The sequence below is a fragment of the Bidens hawaiensis genome, unplaced genomic scaffold (assembly GCF_021521415.1).
Source record: "Bidens hawaiensis isolate Kalapana, Puna unplaced genomic scaffold, B.hawaiensis_p1.1 tig00005061_1, whole genome shotgun sequence".
Taxonomy (NCBI): Eukaryota; Viridiplantae; Streptophyta; class Magnoliopsida; order Asterales; family Asteraceae; genus Bidens; species Bidens hawaiensis.
In genome coordinates, this window is record NW_027491322.1 from 365239 (window position 1) to 384147 (window position 18909).

At 33.7% G+C, this 18909-nt stretch overlaps 3 protein-coding genes across 3 annotated transcripts; 2 read left to right on the top strand and 1 right to left on the bottom strand.

Moving 5' to 3' along the window:
- Positions 1 to 5819: 5819 nt before the first annotated feature.
- LOC143628734 (uncharacterized) lies at positions 5820 to 9441 on the top strand. The gene is made up of 4 exons (XM_077098236.1): positions 5820 to 5984; positions 6844 to 7040; positions 7979 to 8208; positions 9013 to 9441. Exons 1-4 carry the CDS (start codon positions 5893 to 5895, stop codon positions 9289 to 9291), a joined length of 798 nt encoding a protein of 265 aa, XP_076954351.1. The 5' UTR covers positions 5820 to 5892; the 3' UTR covers positions 9292 to 9441.
- A 2405-nt stretch (positions 9442 to 11846) lies between these two features.
- LOC143628736 (small ribosomal subunit protein eS28x) lies at positions 11847 to 12173 on the bottom strand. Its single transcript, XM_077098237.1, has 2 exons — positions 12147 to 12173; positions 11847 to 12077 (listed from the first exon to the last, which is right to left on the bottom strand). Exon 2 carries the CDS (start codon positions 12074 to 12076, stop codon positions 11879 to 11881), a length of 198 nt encoding a protein of 65 aa, XP_076954352.1. The 5' UTR covers position 12077; positions 12147 to 12173; the 3' UTR covers positions 11847 to 11878.
- Positions 12174 to 17125: 4952 nt separating this feature from the next.
- On the top strand, positions 17126 to 17607 carry LOC143628737 (uncharacterized). The gene has a single exon (XM_077098238.1). It carries the CDS (start codon positions 17186 to 17188, stop codon positions 17393 to 17395), a length of 210 nt encoding a protein of 69 aa, XP_076954353.1. The 5' UTR covers positions 17126 to 17185; the 3' UTR covers positions 17396 to 17607.
- The last annotated feature ends 1302 nt before the right edge of the window (positions 17608 to 18909 follow it).

The following is an 18909-nucleotide window of genomic DNA, read 5'->3' on the forward strand; positions in this document are numbered from 1 at the left end:
ATAGTTTTTTAAAATTAATAAACTATAGCAATACCATACTCAAATTAAAGAGAATAAAATGCTTGTTTTTATTATGTGTTTTAAAATAGACTAACGTGTGAAAAGTTATGGTCATTTAAAAGTCGGGGGTAGTTTGTTTAGAATAGGAGATAAAAGTGCAACTATAAATTAACAAAATTTATTGAAGTTGAATGACTAACCACCAAGTCGGCTCTGCATGTGTCTCGGCCATGAAGTAATTGAAGAAGACAATAAGTAGGGTAAAACTTGTGTATTTCAAACTCTGTTTCGTCGCATCTAACCTTGTCCAAGAATTGTTATATTAACTGGCATGTCATATTTCAAACTTACTTAAGTAACACTTATTTTGTCTATAGCATTAAATCTTTAAAATCCTCGTATCATCACTTACTTCTACTGCCAACTTGTATAAATAAATTTACTTTTTTAAATGTGTTATTTTTTTTGTATTTCTTATATGTTTAACTAATAGAATATAATTTAGAGTTAAATAAAAATTTTAAAATATAAATAGACTGTTATGAAAATAAAATAGGTACATATATAAAAAAAATGATATAAACTAATTGGTTGATTACTTCCAACAGTGACCATTTGACCAGTCGAATCCTTCTTGTCTTCGTAAGGCTATTCAATATGGTTGGCGTTTTAAAGGCCTTCCACAGTGTCACGTCATCGCCACGTGGGCACTGGGGGGCTTTAAAGCCCAAACTATAATGTCCCTCTATAGTTTAACGCCCCGAAAGACTTTAAACCTTTTATTTATTTATTTATTTTAACAGACACATAGAATAAAAACTAAATAATATAATAATACTAAAATTAAATTTTAAATAAAAATAAAAACCATACAAATAAAAATAATAAAAATAAAAATCATACTAATAAAAATATAAAAAAACAATGAAAAAATAACAACTTAAATTAACCAACACCTAACTAATATTCGTCTTCCTCGTCTCCGTCCTCGTCTGAGAGATATGTTTGAGTAAAATCATGGTGTAGAAAGATTTGTTTGAATAAAATGATGGTGTTTGTTTGAGAATTATAAGAAGTTGTTTGAGTAAAATAGGTTTTTTTTTGAAACTGTAATACTACCGTTGAAAAGGAGGAGGGCCCACACAATTGTGATATAGCGCTGGTCTTCATGACCCCCCCCCCCCCCCCAAATGCCCCTAAGTTAGTGCCCCTCGACGGTGTACAAACCCATAGGCGCCCCAACCCCGCCTATAACGAACCGCCTGAGGATCAAAATATGGTTCGTGATGTGGATCATGCAAACCTGGACAAATGGGTTCATCACTTTGGTCTAGTTTTAGGCCCAAAATCCTTGATAAATGCAGATAAGGGGAATCGGATTCACTACTTTGCTCCATCATTAGGCCCAAAATATGTGATGAGTGCAAACCATTATTAGGCCCAACAAAGGTTAAGACGTTAAGTTTTGCGGATATGAAATGGGTCAAAAGTGGGAAATCGACGACTATGCTAAAAATCGTGTAACTTATTAAATAAATTAATAAAAAGGACCCAAAAAGACAACATACTGACTTTTATGTACTAACGTAATTTATTCAGGTGCAACTTGATTATGTTAAGAAAGAAATGCCTATGAAAGGAAGATCAATACTTAAACAACTGACATATAGAATCATGACTAGCTCATCGAGGAAGCATGTATAGATGTGAGTTTTTATATACATATATAACACAAGGTAGACCTTTTGTGTATGATAACATGCTCTAGAATTATGCCATAGCTCCTCTATGATTTTTATTTATTAGTATAGAGATTTTATTTAAAACCACAAGATGGTATGTGAAGTTTAATGTGTGTTTTATTATAGAATAACAAGTAGCACTTTCTGCAAACGACAGCATGTGATTAGTTAGTGGTCATATAATGCGGGCGTATATTACAAACGTATTTTGATCGGTTCAAAGAATTAAAATATTCCAAAATTTGTATGCAATATAGTAGCGCCATACTTTAAAGTATTTATCATAATTAAATGGTTTTTTTAGATTATTAAATGATTTATGGAACATCTAGCATTTGAAACTACCTCCAATACCTGAGATTATTAAATGATTTATGGAACATCTAGCATTAATATATATAAAATAATGTTAACCAAAGAACATCTAGCATTTGAAACTACCTCCAATACCTGAGTGGGCCTTTTTAAGACGAGATGTCAACCGTTTATTATGATTTTGATGCTTAAAGTCTTACTCATTCAGGAACACTATCAAGGAGGAAACACACTATTGTGGGAAAACCCTTTTGAGTCAGGGTTCGAACCTAAAACCTTAAAGATTTTAAGCTTTAACCATCACATTCATATCATTAGACCAGTATGATGTAGATTTGGAAGTTTAAGTGTTTAACTATAATGGGTTGTGTGCTATCCTTAAAAAAAAGAATAATAACAACGATAATATCATGCCATTAATTAACATTTACTAAAATTAAATGTGTACTTCACTAAACAAAAATCAAATTAAACGAATTAGTACAAGACTTCAAGTTTTGGACTTTTGGGAGGCGGCACAACTTACTTTAATTCTTTGGAGAAAGTGGTCAATTTTTGATAACTTTAAATTATAAAATACCAATTGTAATAAACTAGTTTATGAAATCAGTAAAAAAAATATTAAAGTACCGACATTTTTTAAAAAGTCACTTGTTGTCATGATGCCCGGGGCAGTCTTGACCCTGTCATGGCTGAGTTTCCGGATGTTTCAAAATTTATTCTTTCTCAATTTAATTTATATTAACATAGGCGTACTAGCAAATGAATAGTCACCAACAATTACAGGAAAAAAAAACTAGAATGTACATGTTTAAATGTTTAATATATAAAACTTGCATCATATAACCCAATCAGCTTTAAATTTCCTTAGTCTTAAGACCACCCACGAGAAGCCTGTTATTTTAATGTCCTCACGATCTTGTTTTGGCTCATGTTTCTATTGGAGATTTTGTTGTTCCTTGTTTTTCATAGACTCCAAATCGTAACACAAAATATTGCTTGGATTAGCATCTTTTGTATTTGGCGTCACCAAGGTGATTTTGGAAAGCCATAACATTGGAAATTGAAAAGACATAAGGGGGAAGCTTACACCATCTTGCTATGTTTTGCCAAATCGAATCGGCCATCGAGCATGTGATTAACAAGTGTTCTACGGCCTCTTGATTTTCCAAACAAAAAGGACCAGGGGCGGTTCTTGCTTCGGGCCGAACCGGGCCACGGCCTCACCATCTTTTTCGTTTAGTAGTGTATTTTTACGGAAAAAATCCCAAAAAAAATATATTTATTAAGTCCGGCCCAGCCATGTTATTTGAGTCCGGCCCATCCATATTATTTGAGTCCGGGCCAGCCAAGAAAGGTTAAAAAAATAAAACCCAATTACAAACATAGGAAGGGTTAACGTACAAGTGAAATTAACGTGTTAAACATGAGAATCAAGTATAGTAATTATGTAATTACACTATAGAGTAATTACGTAATTATTCTATGATGTAATTACATAATTAATCTACTTGTATATATAATTACTCTATTTGATTCTCACGTTTAGCACGTTAATTTCATTTGTATTTGATCCAAACCCTACAAACATATAACCTAACCTTTGTGATATAATCGAACAATAGCAGAGGAGCCAGACGTATGGATGATCTGCAATAGAAATCAATTTGCAACTTTGATTTTTGAGGAGGCAAGCCAGGAGGAGGAGGAGCTGAGAAGTGAGGAGCCACACGAAATAGAAAGGATATCATTTATATAATTTTTTTAAAATATATATTTAATAATTATTAATTAATATATATAATGTTATGAAAAAATAAATAAAAATAACAACATAATATATATTATTTTATAGATAAAGTTATAATAGAATATAATATATAAAAATAGCTGATATATAGTAAGCGAGCGAGCCCAAGCCGAGCTCGAGCTTGAAAATCTACTCACAAGTCGAGCTCGAGCTTTGAAAATAGAGCTCAAAACGAGCCGAGCTCGAGCTCTGTGTAAGCTAAACGAGCCGAGCTCGAGCCTAGTCGAGCTCGGGCTCGGCTCGGCTCGTTTTGCACCTCTAGTTAGGTTAAATCATGGTAAAGTTGAAAAGGATTGACTATTTTTTTTAAAAGAAAGGTTGATGACCCGAAATGCAGAAGTAGGGGAATTTTTTTTGGCTCTCGTGTTCTAGTTGGGTTTAATATGTTATTTCATTTATGATAAATTGTTGTACATTATAAGCAATTGTGTATACTACTTTGTGAACAGTTTTTGTATCTCATCTTTTTTCATTGTTATATTGGTAAATTTGTTGGATATTGTGTGTTTACACAACTGTTTCATATGCTATAAAATATGTTTCATGCTTGATGTCGCACATAACTAATATCACGTGTATAAACATCTTTTTTTGTTAACATTATATCATTTATTCAATCTGTTTAGTACACCCCTAGTGTGTGTGTATTAATATTATACTGATAAAGGAGCGGTAACCATGTTAGATGTAAATAAAAGTTGAGGACACTTTATCGGCAGTTGATTAAATTGTAATTTAACACTAAGGAGCTTTATAAGTTTACACGATGTGTATAACCTCTTAGGTTCATTAACATGCTAGTAGGTTTGGCGAAAAGTATGACCATATAAAAGATTACGGTCAACATAATACAGTCTTGAAATTCAACAATCAAATAACCTTTATTATATATAAAAAAAACAAATTATTGTATAATCGAATCACGATCAATAATCAAAATTAAAGGTGTGCAAGGTTACAAGATTAGGCAAACAATATGAGGAATAAGAGAAACCAAGTAGATGATTATCTATGAAAAAGTGTGTACCCGTATTTAAAATATATAGTTGTTTATGCAGGTTCCTATAATCATGTTGGAAGTGAATATTTTAAAGTTCGTAAGAAGTTTCTACCATGTATTATGACGATGAAAATCGCAACTCATAAGTTGTAACGAACTACTTCATTTTGGATTTACAAACCTTACGATTAGACAGAAGCATTCACGTATTAACTTATTGTATTTTAACCTATCAACAAGACAAAATAAAGATGTTTTGATAAGTTGCGGAAATGCAACATATTAACTTATTGCGTTTGATTGACCTATTACACCCATTACTTTGGTCTTCCACACCACATAAGCCAATTCAAACATTTTTTTAAAACTTCTTTTAAAAAATTCATAAGTTAATAAATTCATTTAACAAAAAGTTATTTTTGACTTAAGGGGGGCGTTTGGCCGAGCTTTTAAAATTTTCTTGTTTGATTTTAAGACAAAAACTATTTATTAAACCTTCATTTTAAAGCTCCAAATTAGTGGGTGTTTAGGATTCCTCATTTTACCTTCTTATGACTTATATACTCATCAAACCTAAATTATCTAAACACCATATAATTTATAGCTTATAACTTATAACTTATAGGTTATAAGTTATAAGCTATAAGAAGGTGAAATAACCCCTTAAAGCTTTTCAAAATTATTTTTGATTTAAAAAGCAACCCTTTAAATAAGCAATCCTAAACTTAACCAACAGGAGCAAAGATGTAAACAAAGCAATAGTACAGGTACCATTCATGCAAGTCATCCAATCCAGTACTGGTTTTTTTTTTTTTTTTTTTTTTAAATCCAGTACAGTACTGGTTGTCCATGTAGAGTCAACAACGACTGGTGGAGACTCTGTTCGTACTTCGTAGCACCACCTAACCTTCTTCTTTGCTTCTTTAAAAGAAGTCAAATCCATCATCCTCGTTTTACTTTTGCTTCCGTTGTTATTATTATTGTTATCATTCTCTCCGATCAATCAACAATCGATCGATCCTTCAATGGCTTCTGCTGCAAAGAACGTGTTGCTCACCGTCAGCGGCGACCACGTGTCCCGTAACATCGCTTATCATTTAGCCAAACGCGGATGCAGGTAATAATAATAATAATAGTAACTCAAATTATCAACAAAAAACTTGTTTATGTTTATTTATGGATTTCATTTCAGCTTTAGATGAGCTTTAAATAGTCGAATTGGAAATAAATAATCTCAGCTCTTGTGTATTGGCAGATAATCCATCTTTGATAGTCCAACCTTTCGATTGTTTTTAACCTCCGCTAACAAACACTTAACGTCGTTAAGTTTTTTTCCAAATTTTAAACTTATGTTTTAGGGCTTTTGATCGGTACGAGTCGAATGATGTAAAACTTATCTCGAAACAGTGATCCAAACTACGAAAAAGTGTTTTCATTAGGGTGTTTGAATTTCCAATTAACAGAAATCAAGCCATTTGAATCACCGTTTCAAGATCAGTTTTACATCATTCAACTCATATCTTTCTTCTGATCAAAAAGCCATTTGAATCTCGGTTAAAAAACACTTAACGTCGTTAAGTGTTTTTCCGAATTTCAAACCGATGTTTTAGGGATTTTGATCGGAAGAAAGATACGAGTCGAGATTGATGTAAAATCGATCTCGAAACAGTGATTCAAATGGCTTGATTTTTGTTAATTGGAAATTCAAACGCCCGAACCGAAACACTGTTTCGTCGTTTGGATCACCGTTCGAGATAAGTTTACATCATTCGATTCGTTCCGATAAAAAGCCCTAAAACATAGGTTTGAAATTCGGAAAAAAAACGTAACGACGTTAAGTGGTCGTTAGCAGAGGTCCATTGAGAGAAAAATAGTCGAAAGGTTGGACCATTGGCAGAGAATTTTAAAGGTAGGATTATTATCGGCCAATTTGCCCTTAAAATATTAATTTTCGATTAATTTTTTTTTGTTATTAGGCTAGTGTTGGTTGGAGACTTGAAAGTTGTTAAGGCCGTTGCGGATTGGATTACCGGTGATGTGAAGGGAGTTTGGGTTGAAACCGTTGGATTGAATATGGAAGATGAGAGCGAAGCTGTTTTCGATGAGGCGGTCGAGAAGACTTGGAGTGTTTTGGGGAAAGTGGATGCTTTTGTTAATTGCTACAACTATGAAGGTAAATTGGATTTTTAAAGTTAATATTTAGCGAAATTTTTCGTGTGGTTTTGGTGATCTGTCTGAACATATTGTATATTGAGCTAATTCATTTATGTTGTTTTTTTATTTTGATAAAAATGAAAACAACTAATTTCTCTAAATTTCTTTTGAGTTTCTAGATTTCAGAAACTTTTGTACAATTATTGTTCAGTTTGATTTATGAAGAAGCAGTTTTTGAGTATAAAACTTTCATGGTCAACCTGCAAATGTTTGATTTGATCTAAAAATCTCTAAAGCAACTTTTTTTTTTAAATAATGTAATTCATATAAACAGAAATTTTTAAGGAATCACTTGAGTCCCTCTACATGAGGGGTCAGGTTTGAATCCAGGATCAATTGGTTTGCGGTCTTTAACTAGTAAGAATGTTGGGCTGTAAACGAGCCGAGCCAGGTTGGGCTCCAGCTTGGGCTTGAAGTTAAAACAATCTGGCTTGGCTCAACTCGTTATCTTAACGAGCTGGAATTTTGAGCTTGAGCTTGGCTCGTAAAATGCTCGAGCCAGCTTGTTTATTTTACAAAAAAAAATAAAAATTATATTTTTTTACGTATTAATAATTTAATATATATATAAATTAAAAATAATGTTTTTAACATACACATAATGCAAAATTTATAAACTACAGAATTTATAAATTTTTTATATATTAAAATTTGAACTTTGGAGCTTACTTTGACTTGGGCTCAGTTCGTTTACAAACGAGCCAATTTCGAGCGAGCCTATTGGTACAAGTTGTGTTTTACATAATCATATTGGTTAGCAGGGTATTGGTCGGGCCCCGTGAGTTTTCTATTAACAGGATCTCACGATCACACACAATAAGTATTCAAGATAAACAATCCAAGCACACTACTCCGATAATTAGTTTTATTAATCAGTTTCATAATTCATACAAACAGGAAAGATGCAGGACCCATTGCACATATCAGAAGCTGAGTTCAAGAAGACGGTTAGAATAAACTTCATGGCCCCTTGGTATTTGATGAAAGCGGTTGCAAAGAGAATGAGGGATAACCAAACAGGGGGATCCATTGTATTCATGACCTCGATTATTGGTGCAGAAAGAGGGATATATCCCGGTGCAGCTGCATATGGTGCAACCCTTGGTGGAATTAATCAGCTAGTAAGGGTAAGTCATTCAACATCCCTTTTGACCATTTTTTTAAAGGTGGTTATGTATGATTAGTTGATTACTAAACTATAATATTACAATAACAACCTAAGCTTTTGATAAGTTGAATCTGACTCTTTCAACCTGTCTATTCTTAGCTGTATTCTTTTGCTTGTTTACTGTCTTGCATGTTACATGAAGAAAATAAAAAAAATATATATTTTAATATGAGATGCATGAATTATCATATAGGCAGCTGAGAAGTACACAAATTAGTTTTATAAAATAGTTTAATATGAGACGTCGTTATGCGTTTTAGTCATCGTGTTATTTAACAGTTTCTTAAAATAAAAAGGCATATATTGAAACAAAATTGTGAAATAGATGAATGATGATTAAATAAATTGAATAATGATATATTTTATTTTTTGTGGGAATGCATAACTAGTGTTTTAAAACTGGGCTTATGCTTGTAAACGAGCCGAGCAAACAAGAACGGGGCGTGTTTGTGTTCGTGCTCGGCTCGTTCGTTTAACGTCAATTGAACAAACGATCGAACAAGAACATTTAAACGAACGGAATTTCTCGTTCGTGTTCGTTCGTTAAGAAAATAAGCATGTTCGTGTTCTTTTATGTTTGTTCGTTAATTGTATAAATGAACAGTTCACGAACACTACTTAAAAGTAAACATTAACATTAATATGTTGAACCTAAAATTTAATAAAACTAGACTAAATTATAATTTGTGATGTTTCAAGTTCATAAAACATAAACGAACGTAAACGGATATAGATCCTAATAGTGTCTTATTTTTGTAAACAGACAGCAGCTCTGGAGATCGGTAAGCATAAAATCAGGGTTAATTCAATCGCGCGTGGGCTGCATATAGATGATGAGTTTCCAGTATCAGTGGGGAAGGACCGGGCACAGAAACTGGTCAAAGATGCAAACCCGTTAAACCGATGGCTAGACCCCAAAAGTGACCTGGCCTCAACTGTTATCTACTTGGTTAGTGATGACTCGCGCTACATGACCGGGACCACCATTTATGTTGATGGTGCACAGTCTGTTGTAAGGCCCCGCATGCGCGCTTACATGTGAAACATGTTACTCTGTTATGAATGTTCGGGTCCGTGGTTCGGCACGTTTATGATTTATCGACTGATTTCTAGAGGTTTGAGTGCAACTGTTAAGTGGTATTGTAAGAAGTTTATTTAAAAAAAAAGACAATTATGTTCCAGTTCATGTTTCGTATGTAATGATGTAATAATGTAATATTTATTATGATGTCATAGTTGATGAGAATTGAATGGAATATACCTATTTGAATTTGCTTTTGTTGACTAAAATTATTAAAATCTTGTTGAATGGTCAAAAGTCAACTGTTTTAAATTATTATCAAATTGTTGTTGAATTCTTAGTTTAAACTGTTAATCCTAATAAAAATGTGGCTATAACTTATAAATGTGGGGTGTTTAAAATGGTGATTTAGTTTGAAAATTGATATAAATTGTCAAAATGGTGATTTTGATCAATCCTAATTTTAAAAGGTTTGGGATACTTCACCAAATGTTTTTCAACTTAAAAAATGGCGTGGGACGTCATAAAACTCGATTATAACCGTTTCTCGTTTATAATGACGAACTCGAATGAAACTTAAAACAAGTTGAGAATCTGAAGTAAAATATCGCCTCCTTGTGCAACGGCATTTAGTCAGGAGTATTGGTTATAAGATCTAAATTATGCAACTTCGCACCAGGAAGTTGTATTTATACATAACTGTTTGATGTTGATCAAATACAAAAACAAGAGATGTTTACATAAACTATGCAGCTTATTAAGCTAGTTATACCCAAGGGTAGATATCAAAATAATATTATTTTGCAAATATTTGCTAATTTGTTAAATACCTTCATGGCCATTGAGCATGTTTAATTTTGTGATGCTTCAATTTTTCCATGCTAGTTATATTATGCTAGCTAAGAAAATTGGCCAAATACTAGAGATAAGTAATATTATTGAACTTATTTGTTAGTTTCATAGGATGCATGCTAGATGCATCATGCCAGCTAAACTGTATATTGTAATACAAGGCTAATTTCAGAGTTAATGATAATGCCTTTAGTGCAATTTTTGGGTTGTACATTGAAGATGTCTGCTAGGCGTTCAAACTCGACAAGGGTCCAAAAATTGTAGGAAACATGGTGAACGAGCGACTAATGATACAGACGGAATCTCTTAAAAACAATTAAATTATAAATCAAAAGAGGTATAGTTATGTGTGTAATGTAGTGTATCAGTTTTTATTTTTGGTGTTTTCTGTGCTGGGTTTGGCAGCTTGCTAGGCTGGCCAAATGCATTGTTGTTTTTGCCTTTTGGTGGTTAATGTTATATGCTTTTTGTTTACCGTTCAAAAAAAAAAGCAGATCGGTTGGTTTATAAAAGTCATTTTGGTTTATAAAAGTCATTGCATACCAATTGGTTTTCCATTATTACATTGCTTGTATTTGTGCTATAAACAACTATGACATCATGAAAGTGAATGCAAAATAGATAAACAACTATGACATCATGAAAGTGTTGTTATACCTTGTTTTGGTTTTAAGTAAATTTTATGTTATGCTTCTATCAAAGCCCAGATTGAATATCACATATTCGTAAGAGATGATCTTATGGTTGAGCTTGTTTTGTATGTGTATTCGTAGTTGAACTGCGGCTTATGAAAACCATTAAACTAGTTTGGTACTAGGGGCAGATAAAGAAACCAAAGAACCCAATTAAGTGCTAAAAGATTTGCCAAATTGGCAGTGTTGCTTTCAGACAAGAACAATGGCGAAGCTTGGATGAGTTCGTCAAGGAGACCGGACTCAAAATGTATTAAAATATTCATAAACGCGGGGGCCGAGCTCAAATTTAATGTCAAAAACGGGTAAATTTACACTACTGCACAAAAAATCAAGGGGCCCAGGCCCTCACTAACCTTCGCTCCTGGACAAGAAACCAACAGCGTTCCAACCAATCACATGCGCACACAATCATTTCATTCATCTAAACTAATTCAGTTCATGAAACCAAACCCCTAAAACGATTGACTTTACTCTTTTACTAACAATGCTTTCGAAGGTCTAACCAATGTCTATTTTCCTACTAAATGGCTTGAAGCCTAATGTACGAAAATGTGATGGAAAGATGATCTCCTCTAAAGGTTGGGCGTTCAAGTCATGTAGAGTAGAATTACAACTACCTAGTTGTTCTAACACAAATATGATACACGAACTATTGCTATCACTATAGACATAACAAGTATACGCATGCACCGAACCAAGAAACACCAGTCCAAGACAGCTAAAACTGATCCAAAGACGCAAAAGAATTACAATGGGCAATCTAAAATAAGTCTTAAAAACAGCTAAAAATTGCTTAGTTGACAACTGAACCTAAAGCACGACTTGAGCATTTAACTACACCATCCGACAAACGACTAGCTATTACTCACTGCCTATCAAATACTCATTGTTCTAGCAATGAACAAAACGCATTGAACAAAAAAATAAAAATTTCAACTTGAATCACATATTACACTAATAATATTCTCAAAACCAAAACATCAAGTCCGAAACTCAAAACACACACCAAAAGTAAATAATAAACCACGAGACAACTTGTAATAATAATAATAATAACGGAATCAACGCAACCTCCTGGCCTCTCTCTCGGACTCAAGCAAAGTAAGCACATCACCTTCACGGACCGGTCCCTTGACGTTCCTCATGATGAACCGGTTCTGGTCGTCCAGAAACTTCACTCTCACCTGTGTCACCTGACCTCTTGAACCGGTTCGGCCCATCACCTTCACCACCACTGCGTGCTTGATCTGAGAATCCATCCTGTGATAATTGTAAATGTTAGGTGATGATAAACAGTGATAAGATTGCACGAGCAGCAGATTTGGTTACCTGATGGAATTGCAGAGATTGATGGTGCGGCTGCTAGTGAATGAGAATGAGGAGATTGGGGAAATAATGAAACCCTAGGTTGAAGGTTTTATATTAATTGACAAGTAGAGGCTGTTATTTAGTGGGCTTAGGCTTAAGTTTCAAGGCCCGACACTTTAAACAAATTCAAAAATTGTTAAAACTAGTTAGAGGTAGAGCCGTAGAGGTGTACAAAATCGGTTTTAAGCCCGAACTGAACCGGTTTGGTCAGCGGCTGGTCAAAACTGGTCTGACTCAAATCGGTTCAGTTTATAAACAGGTTTAGAAGCAAGATAGGCCGGCCTGATCACGTCGGTTTGGTCTGGCTTATAAACCGGTTCGGTTTTAAAACCGGTTTAGTAGATTTTAAGGGGAACCGGTCCTGAAACGGACGGTTTGGGTGAAACCAGTTTTAAACCCAAACCGGTTCAGTTCGGTTTGCCTATAACCGGTCCCAAACCGGTTTTTTTTAACACCTCTAAGTAGAGGTGTACAAAACCGGTTTCAAACCTAAACCGAACCGGTTCATTTTATAAACCGACCATCAGGTGAGGGATGGCCATTGCATATGGCCTAAATAGATTAGAGGTGGGCAGATAAACCGGTTAACCGAACGAAACTGTAGGTTCGGAACCGGTTTGTAATTTTCCCAACCAAAACCAGGTCCAATTAACCGACCCGAAACCACCAAAACCGGTCAAAAACCGAACTGAAACTGATCGTAATCTCGTGAAAAAACTGGTTTTAAACCGAACCAAAACCGATCATAAATCGATTTTAAACTAAACTGTTCAACCTAAACCAATTTTAAACCAGTTTATGCACCTCTAAAATAGATGAAACCCTATACTAAAATAAAACTTCTTTTTTTTCGTGTGACAGCAAAAGGTAAATATTTACCATAAACAAGTAAAAACAACGACCTTGTATATGATAATAAATTAAAACCTTAAAACAAAATATTCCTTTAAACCACCGAGTGAGCACATGAATCATGAAAGATGGGCAGATGAGATCTTATCCTCTTTATCTCAAATTCCAACAATTTCTATCTTATCCTTCATCACCATCACAATATCATCAAACTAAAACCAAAACTAAAACTAGACCTTCATATACATTATACACCACACCACCACCATGAGAAACCAAGATGACCAAACTCAAGCCCTCTACCAACTCTTTTCCATGATCATCAACATCCTCGGTTCTCCACCTCTTCCGGTCCCATTCCCGTTGCCTGCCGCCTTCTCAGGCCCTACCTTAGCTTCTTCATGGCCACGGGTGTCTCCGTTTGCATTCGCCACATTGTTTATCTGGATTTCAATGGCTTTGATGATGTTTGGAACCACAATAATCATTATGGGGTTCTTGTTGATGCCTCAGGTTATTGGTTTGGTCATGTTGTTTTATTTTGCACGTGTTGTTTCTAGTGTGACATATTTTGTTACCGATGTTTTATTCCCTCCTAGGACTAGTGTTTCAGGTTTGTTGTCATAAAGTACACAAGATGTTGACATGCTTTAAGGATGTTCATAGAACATTAGTTGAGTTGATAGTTGTTGGCTTGTTGCATTTAGACAAATAACACTAAAGAGGTTGATCTTAATGTTTGACTCATTTCTTTGTATTTTGTTTTAATGTAACATCTTTATTTAATTTTTCTTTTATCATTTTTCATCTACTCATCTTCTACTTGTATTACATTTGTTATTTAAGTTATATATTTTGAATCGTGTTTAGTTAGATTTATGTGAATGTTGGTTTAATATGTCGATTTAAATATACCTAAACCACGAGGTTAGGAACATAAAAAACTGAACTAAACATGAGAATCACTCGGAGATTGAAGAGGATTCTAGAGTAATGGCACCGCTAGGGTATTCAGTCTGTTTGATCTAGTAACACCAGCGCAATTGGCGCGGTGTGTGAATCAGCAAGCAAAGCCAACTAATTCGACAGGGACAACCCGAGTGTGAAACCAATGTTGAATGAGAGTATTTTGGCATATACCTCAGATATTGATAAACAATGAGATGTATGCTGGTGGTATGTAAAGTAGTTTGCCATTCACCCTGGATAAATCGGCATGAAATGAGATGTATGCATTCGGGTATGTAGGGTAGTTCGCCATTCAACCGGAATGTAATTCAACCGGATACATTGGTAAAAAAAAATGAGATGTAGGTTTGGTGGCATTCGGGTAGTTCGCCATTCACCCCGAACGAGATTGTGCAAATTAGAAGACATCCTTTTTCTGAAGTACGAATTGATCTAATTGTTATCTCATTTTATGAGAACTGTCGATTTCATTAAATGCAGACCAGGGTATGATGAAATGAGCGATTTCATCAAACCCCCAAACCCCGGACTACATCTTTAATCTTTAATTTTTGACACGTATTGTCAATGCTTCTTGAGTTTCAGGAATGGCAAAACATGTTCCTTGGAAATTTGTTTTGTTACTTTTCATACTTAAAAAAAGACTTTCTACTCATGTTTTAATTACTTTTATTATAAAGTTGAATTTATTAATAGTACCTTTTCCTTTTATTCACCGATGACTCATTACTGATGGACCAAATACATTAGTAATTACCTACTTATCATAAACATAGTCACATATCTTCGAAATATAGACGGATTCTGAAATAGTCCGGTAAGTTTTATATGAAAAGTTTGTCAAATTGTCAAGATTCGGTAGGAATTTACTGCCGACGGAGTTTCTATTGATAATCCGTCGGCAACTAATGATAGAATTTTTTATAAGATGACCACCCATGTTTTTCCAACATTTGTTGGAGTGGGTATGGGAACGACTGGTGTTCTATAGTAATCCTTGGTAAAATGTAAGTAATCTTATCAGCAAGATTCTCACTCGGACTTTTTTACGTTTATTGGTGTGGGTCTCATTACCGACGGATTTTCCATTAGTAATAATTTCCGTAATACTTTCAAGTCTAAAAATGATTTATTTTGTAGTATGTTGATGAATGATGATTTTCTCGGATTGTAAACATCATGCAACCTCGTGATTATTATTTGTTACTACTATTTCAAGTGGTTAATATTATGCTTATTTAATAGTTTTAATGGTTGCTTTCAGTGAGTGCATGCATGCTCGCTTTTCATCATGCTAAAGTAATATGTAATTTAAATAATATTAGTAAAAGATCAAATACAAGATTGGAGCACATATCTCTCAACTTTTGACTTACATGAATTAAAGATATACACCATGTACAACGTAAAAGAATAATGAACTAGTGTGTAAATTAAGTACACTAAATGATTGATTTCATACAGAATTTTAGTATATCAATCAAAGCTCATAGCCAAATTATGCTACTACTTAGACGGTGTATAGTGGGGCGACATGTGGGGGGAATTTGGGCGATTTCCGGCGGTAAACACCCCCTGCCCGATAAGAGGCGATAATAGGGGGGGGGACAAGAACATGTCACCGGGTGATGAATTAATATAATAATAATAATAATAATAATAATAATAATAATAATAATAATAATAATAATAATAATAAGTGACCGTTGGTAGCCCTCCACGTGTGAAAATCGCCCCTGTAACACCATTACACCCCTAAAATGAAAATCGTTTCTTTGCTAATGTAACGCTACGTGTAGAAAATCGCTCCTATTTTATAACCCTCCACTACATATAGCCTTACTGTCCAAGGGTTCGATATAACCTTTTGGGACAAATACATAAATTTCTGACACTGATTTTTGATTGCTTATCCTAACAATTTATGCACTATTTGTGACCAAAATAAGTTGTTTAGGAAAATGTTTAATATTTATTCCATCCTATATGGGATATTGGAATTTCTAAATTTTTTTTTTTTTTAAATTTTTTTTTTGAGAAATTTTTTTATTATTAATTATGTGAAATAAAGGTACAAAAATGTATTGGATTGCATCGAAACAGAAGGCAAGCAGGCAACAAGCTGCGCCGCTACCCCTTTTTGAATCGCAAAACCCAATCTTTTAAAAACTATATTTGCTGATCTTGGAGTCATAACATTACTATGCATGACTCGCTGAACACGGGTAAGTAGCTCCAAATAACAAGTTGTCTTATAAGTTGACGATAATTGTCAATTAAATAACAAGTTGTCTTATAAGTATTGAAAGCAGCGAAATAAATAAACGCGTAAGTTAGGGCAATCAAAAATTTAGATGTTTTAAACTAAAAATAGCTCAAAGTTATAGAAAGTGTTTGGTGATGAAATTAGAGTACTATGTTAGGGGCACCAAGTCACATTTTCCGGCTTGTCAATACCTTTCCTCTTGCTGCTTACGACCTTGTAACTCTAAGCGTAGTTTAAGTTACGCTTTTTTGAATTCCAAACCTATATGTCATGTTTTCCTATGTCTAAGTGATCCAAACAAGAGTACGTCATGTCAATTTGTAGATCATTTCAAACATAACAAGATTAATATTAAATCATGTTTAACTATTAAGCATCATGCTCATAATACCTTCACATGTTTGGTCACTAAGATAACGTGTTATTCTACTCCTAAGTCATCCTCCTTTTAAGATCCACCACTAAAGAAAGAAAAACATGATATAGATCATTAGTAAGCCATCCACCTTTACACCTACATACATCACTAGCTTTCCTTGAATCTTTTTTTTGCACAAATCATATTCACAAATCTCTTACCACATTCTCTGCTTTAAAAAGCCAACAAAAAGAAACACTCTTGGGATCAATAATTGTAGTCTTAATGAAGAAAAATAGTAAAAGTATAATAAAGCAAATTAAAGCCCCCCCCCCCCCCCCCCCCACCCAAAAAAAAAAAAAAAAAAACTCCAAACCCACAAAACATACCTTACCTCCATCCATTAGTTTCCATTCTTTTTGTCCATTTCAAGTTTAGTATCCTCTCCATTCCTAACCAAGTAACCAAGTCCCTATACATATTTGCAAACTCAACTCCTACTTCCACTTCAAAAACATAGTTTTTATTCTTATATAAAATCTATTTGAGTGAAATATGCATACTGATTGGGGGCCTGCGGCGGTAGCAGTGATTATGTTCATACTATTATCACCAGGGCTACTATTTCAACTACCCGCAAGAGCACGAGTGGTAGAGTTTGGGAACTTGCAAACCAGTGGCATATCGGTCCTAGTTCATGCGGTTTTGAACTTTTGTATTTACACCATCTTATGTGTAGCTATCGGTATTCACATTCGTACTTGATGTTAATCGAGGCTTTATGTTCTCTACGTTTTGTTTTTATTTGATATGACTATCTTTTTATTTCTGGAATTGTAATTTTAACTCGGATATTACAACGGATGCCTTTTGATTGTGTTGTTATTGTCAAACAAAGTTTGTTAATTGCGTTTTTGTTTGTTTTATGAATATGTAGTTATAATGGTAATGTAAAGCTATAGACCTGAATAACCTAGCAATGGTTGTTTGGTTTGTGAGTTGTTAAATTGTATTGGTACAATCCAGCATATGGTTTCAATGTCATAAAAGATTAATGACGGTGAACTTTTGTCTACCTCGTGTTTTTAATTGTCATGTATATATTTTCTCGGTTGATTACGTTTGTAGCTGCTGGCTTAATTGTTGTTTGGCCCAAGTGTTAGGCTCAACCCAATAATTATTAGGGTTTTATTATATTTGGTAATACCTTAACTAGCAGGTTAGGTTAGTATATATAAGTCGAGTAATGGTTAGACATTATAGATTATGAAGTTGATGCAATCAAGTTAGGGTTCATCAAGAGTCAAACCGAGTTAGGGTTTGAGAGTTGTAACCAATTTTTTGAGTTATATTTTCTTATTAATAAATAAGAGTTATTTGTTTACTTCGTATTTGATTATTGATTCGGGACTTGAATTGCTATCAGAGCCAAGTTCAAAAAATCGATAATTAAGTCGGCGATCGGATTGCAAGTGATTGTGACGAAGTAAGTTTAGAAGTTGATCGATAGTAATATTCTTTAGTCTGTTCAACTTGAATAGAAGTTGTACACGCCAACATTAAAGATTAATGACTGTTCTTATCTTAAGAAGGTATCATCTACCCATTATATATATATATTTTTTCTCCAATCTTACTGAAAGGCTAATAACATATTGTTAAGAAAATTAAAAAAAAAACTTGTTTTTATGATTCTAATTTAAACAGTTATGTAACCAATAAAATAGATATTTTTTTGCAAAACAATTATGATTTAAGAGGTGGTAAACATTTTAGTTATTTTACCAAATGTCTTGTTTCCAGGATTTTTTTTACATATATTCATAAGTTTTATTTTATATGATAAAGTTACCTTTTATTAATAGATGATTTATTTTATTTGTTACAGTCTAGAATCGTTTTTATTTGAAAAAATAAATTCAGAAAAGTATTGTCCCTTTAAAGCAATGTGTAAAAATGCAAATGAGGTTTTAACTTTCATCAAACGCGTTATTATAGAGGCCCCACTAAATTATTTTTCTTGACTGTTTTTGTTTGCAATCCATTTTGAGATTTTGTAGTTTGTCACGCCGAAACAATAATATGTTGTGTGAGTTTATACATATAAAAACGAATTTATCTATTTGTAATTGATTTAATGTGTATTTTTTTATATTGGTCTTTATTAATCTCAATTATTGTCTTTTGGTTACTGTTGGTATCAACTAGAGGTGGGCAAATAAACCAGTTAACCAAAGTGACCCGAAAACTGGGCCGAAACCGAACTGGTTTGAAACCGA

Excerpts from the sequence above, each read along its gene's own strand:
- LOC143628734 (XM_077098236.1), top strand. The coding sequence starts at position 5,893 with ATGGCTTCTGCTGCAAAGAACGTGTTGCTCACCGTCAGCGGCGACCAC. Across the intron at positions 7,041-7,978 it reads TAATTGCTACAACTATGAAG|GAAAGATGCAGGACCCATTG; the intron begins GTAAATTGGATT and ends TCATACAAACAG. Across the intron at positions 8,209-9,012 it reads GAATTAATCAGCTAGTAAGG|ACAGCAGCTCTGGAGATCGG; the intron begins GTAAGTCATTCA and ends TTTTGTAAACAG.
- LOC143628736 (XM_077098237.1), bottom strand. The coding sequence starts at position 12,076 with ATGGATTCTCAGATCAAGCACGCAGTGGTGGTGAAGGTGATGGGCCGA.
- LOC143628737 (XM_077098238.1), top strand. The coding sequence starts at position 17,186 with ATGCATACTGATTGGGGGCCTGCGGCGGTAGCAGTGATTATGTTCATA.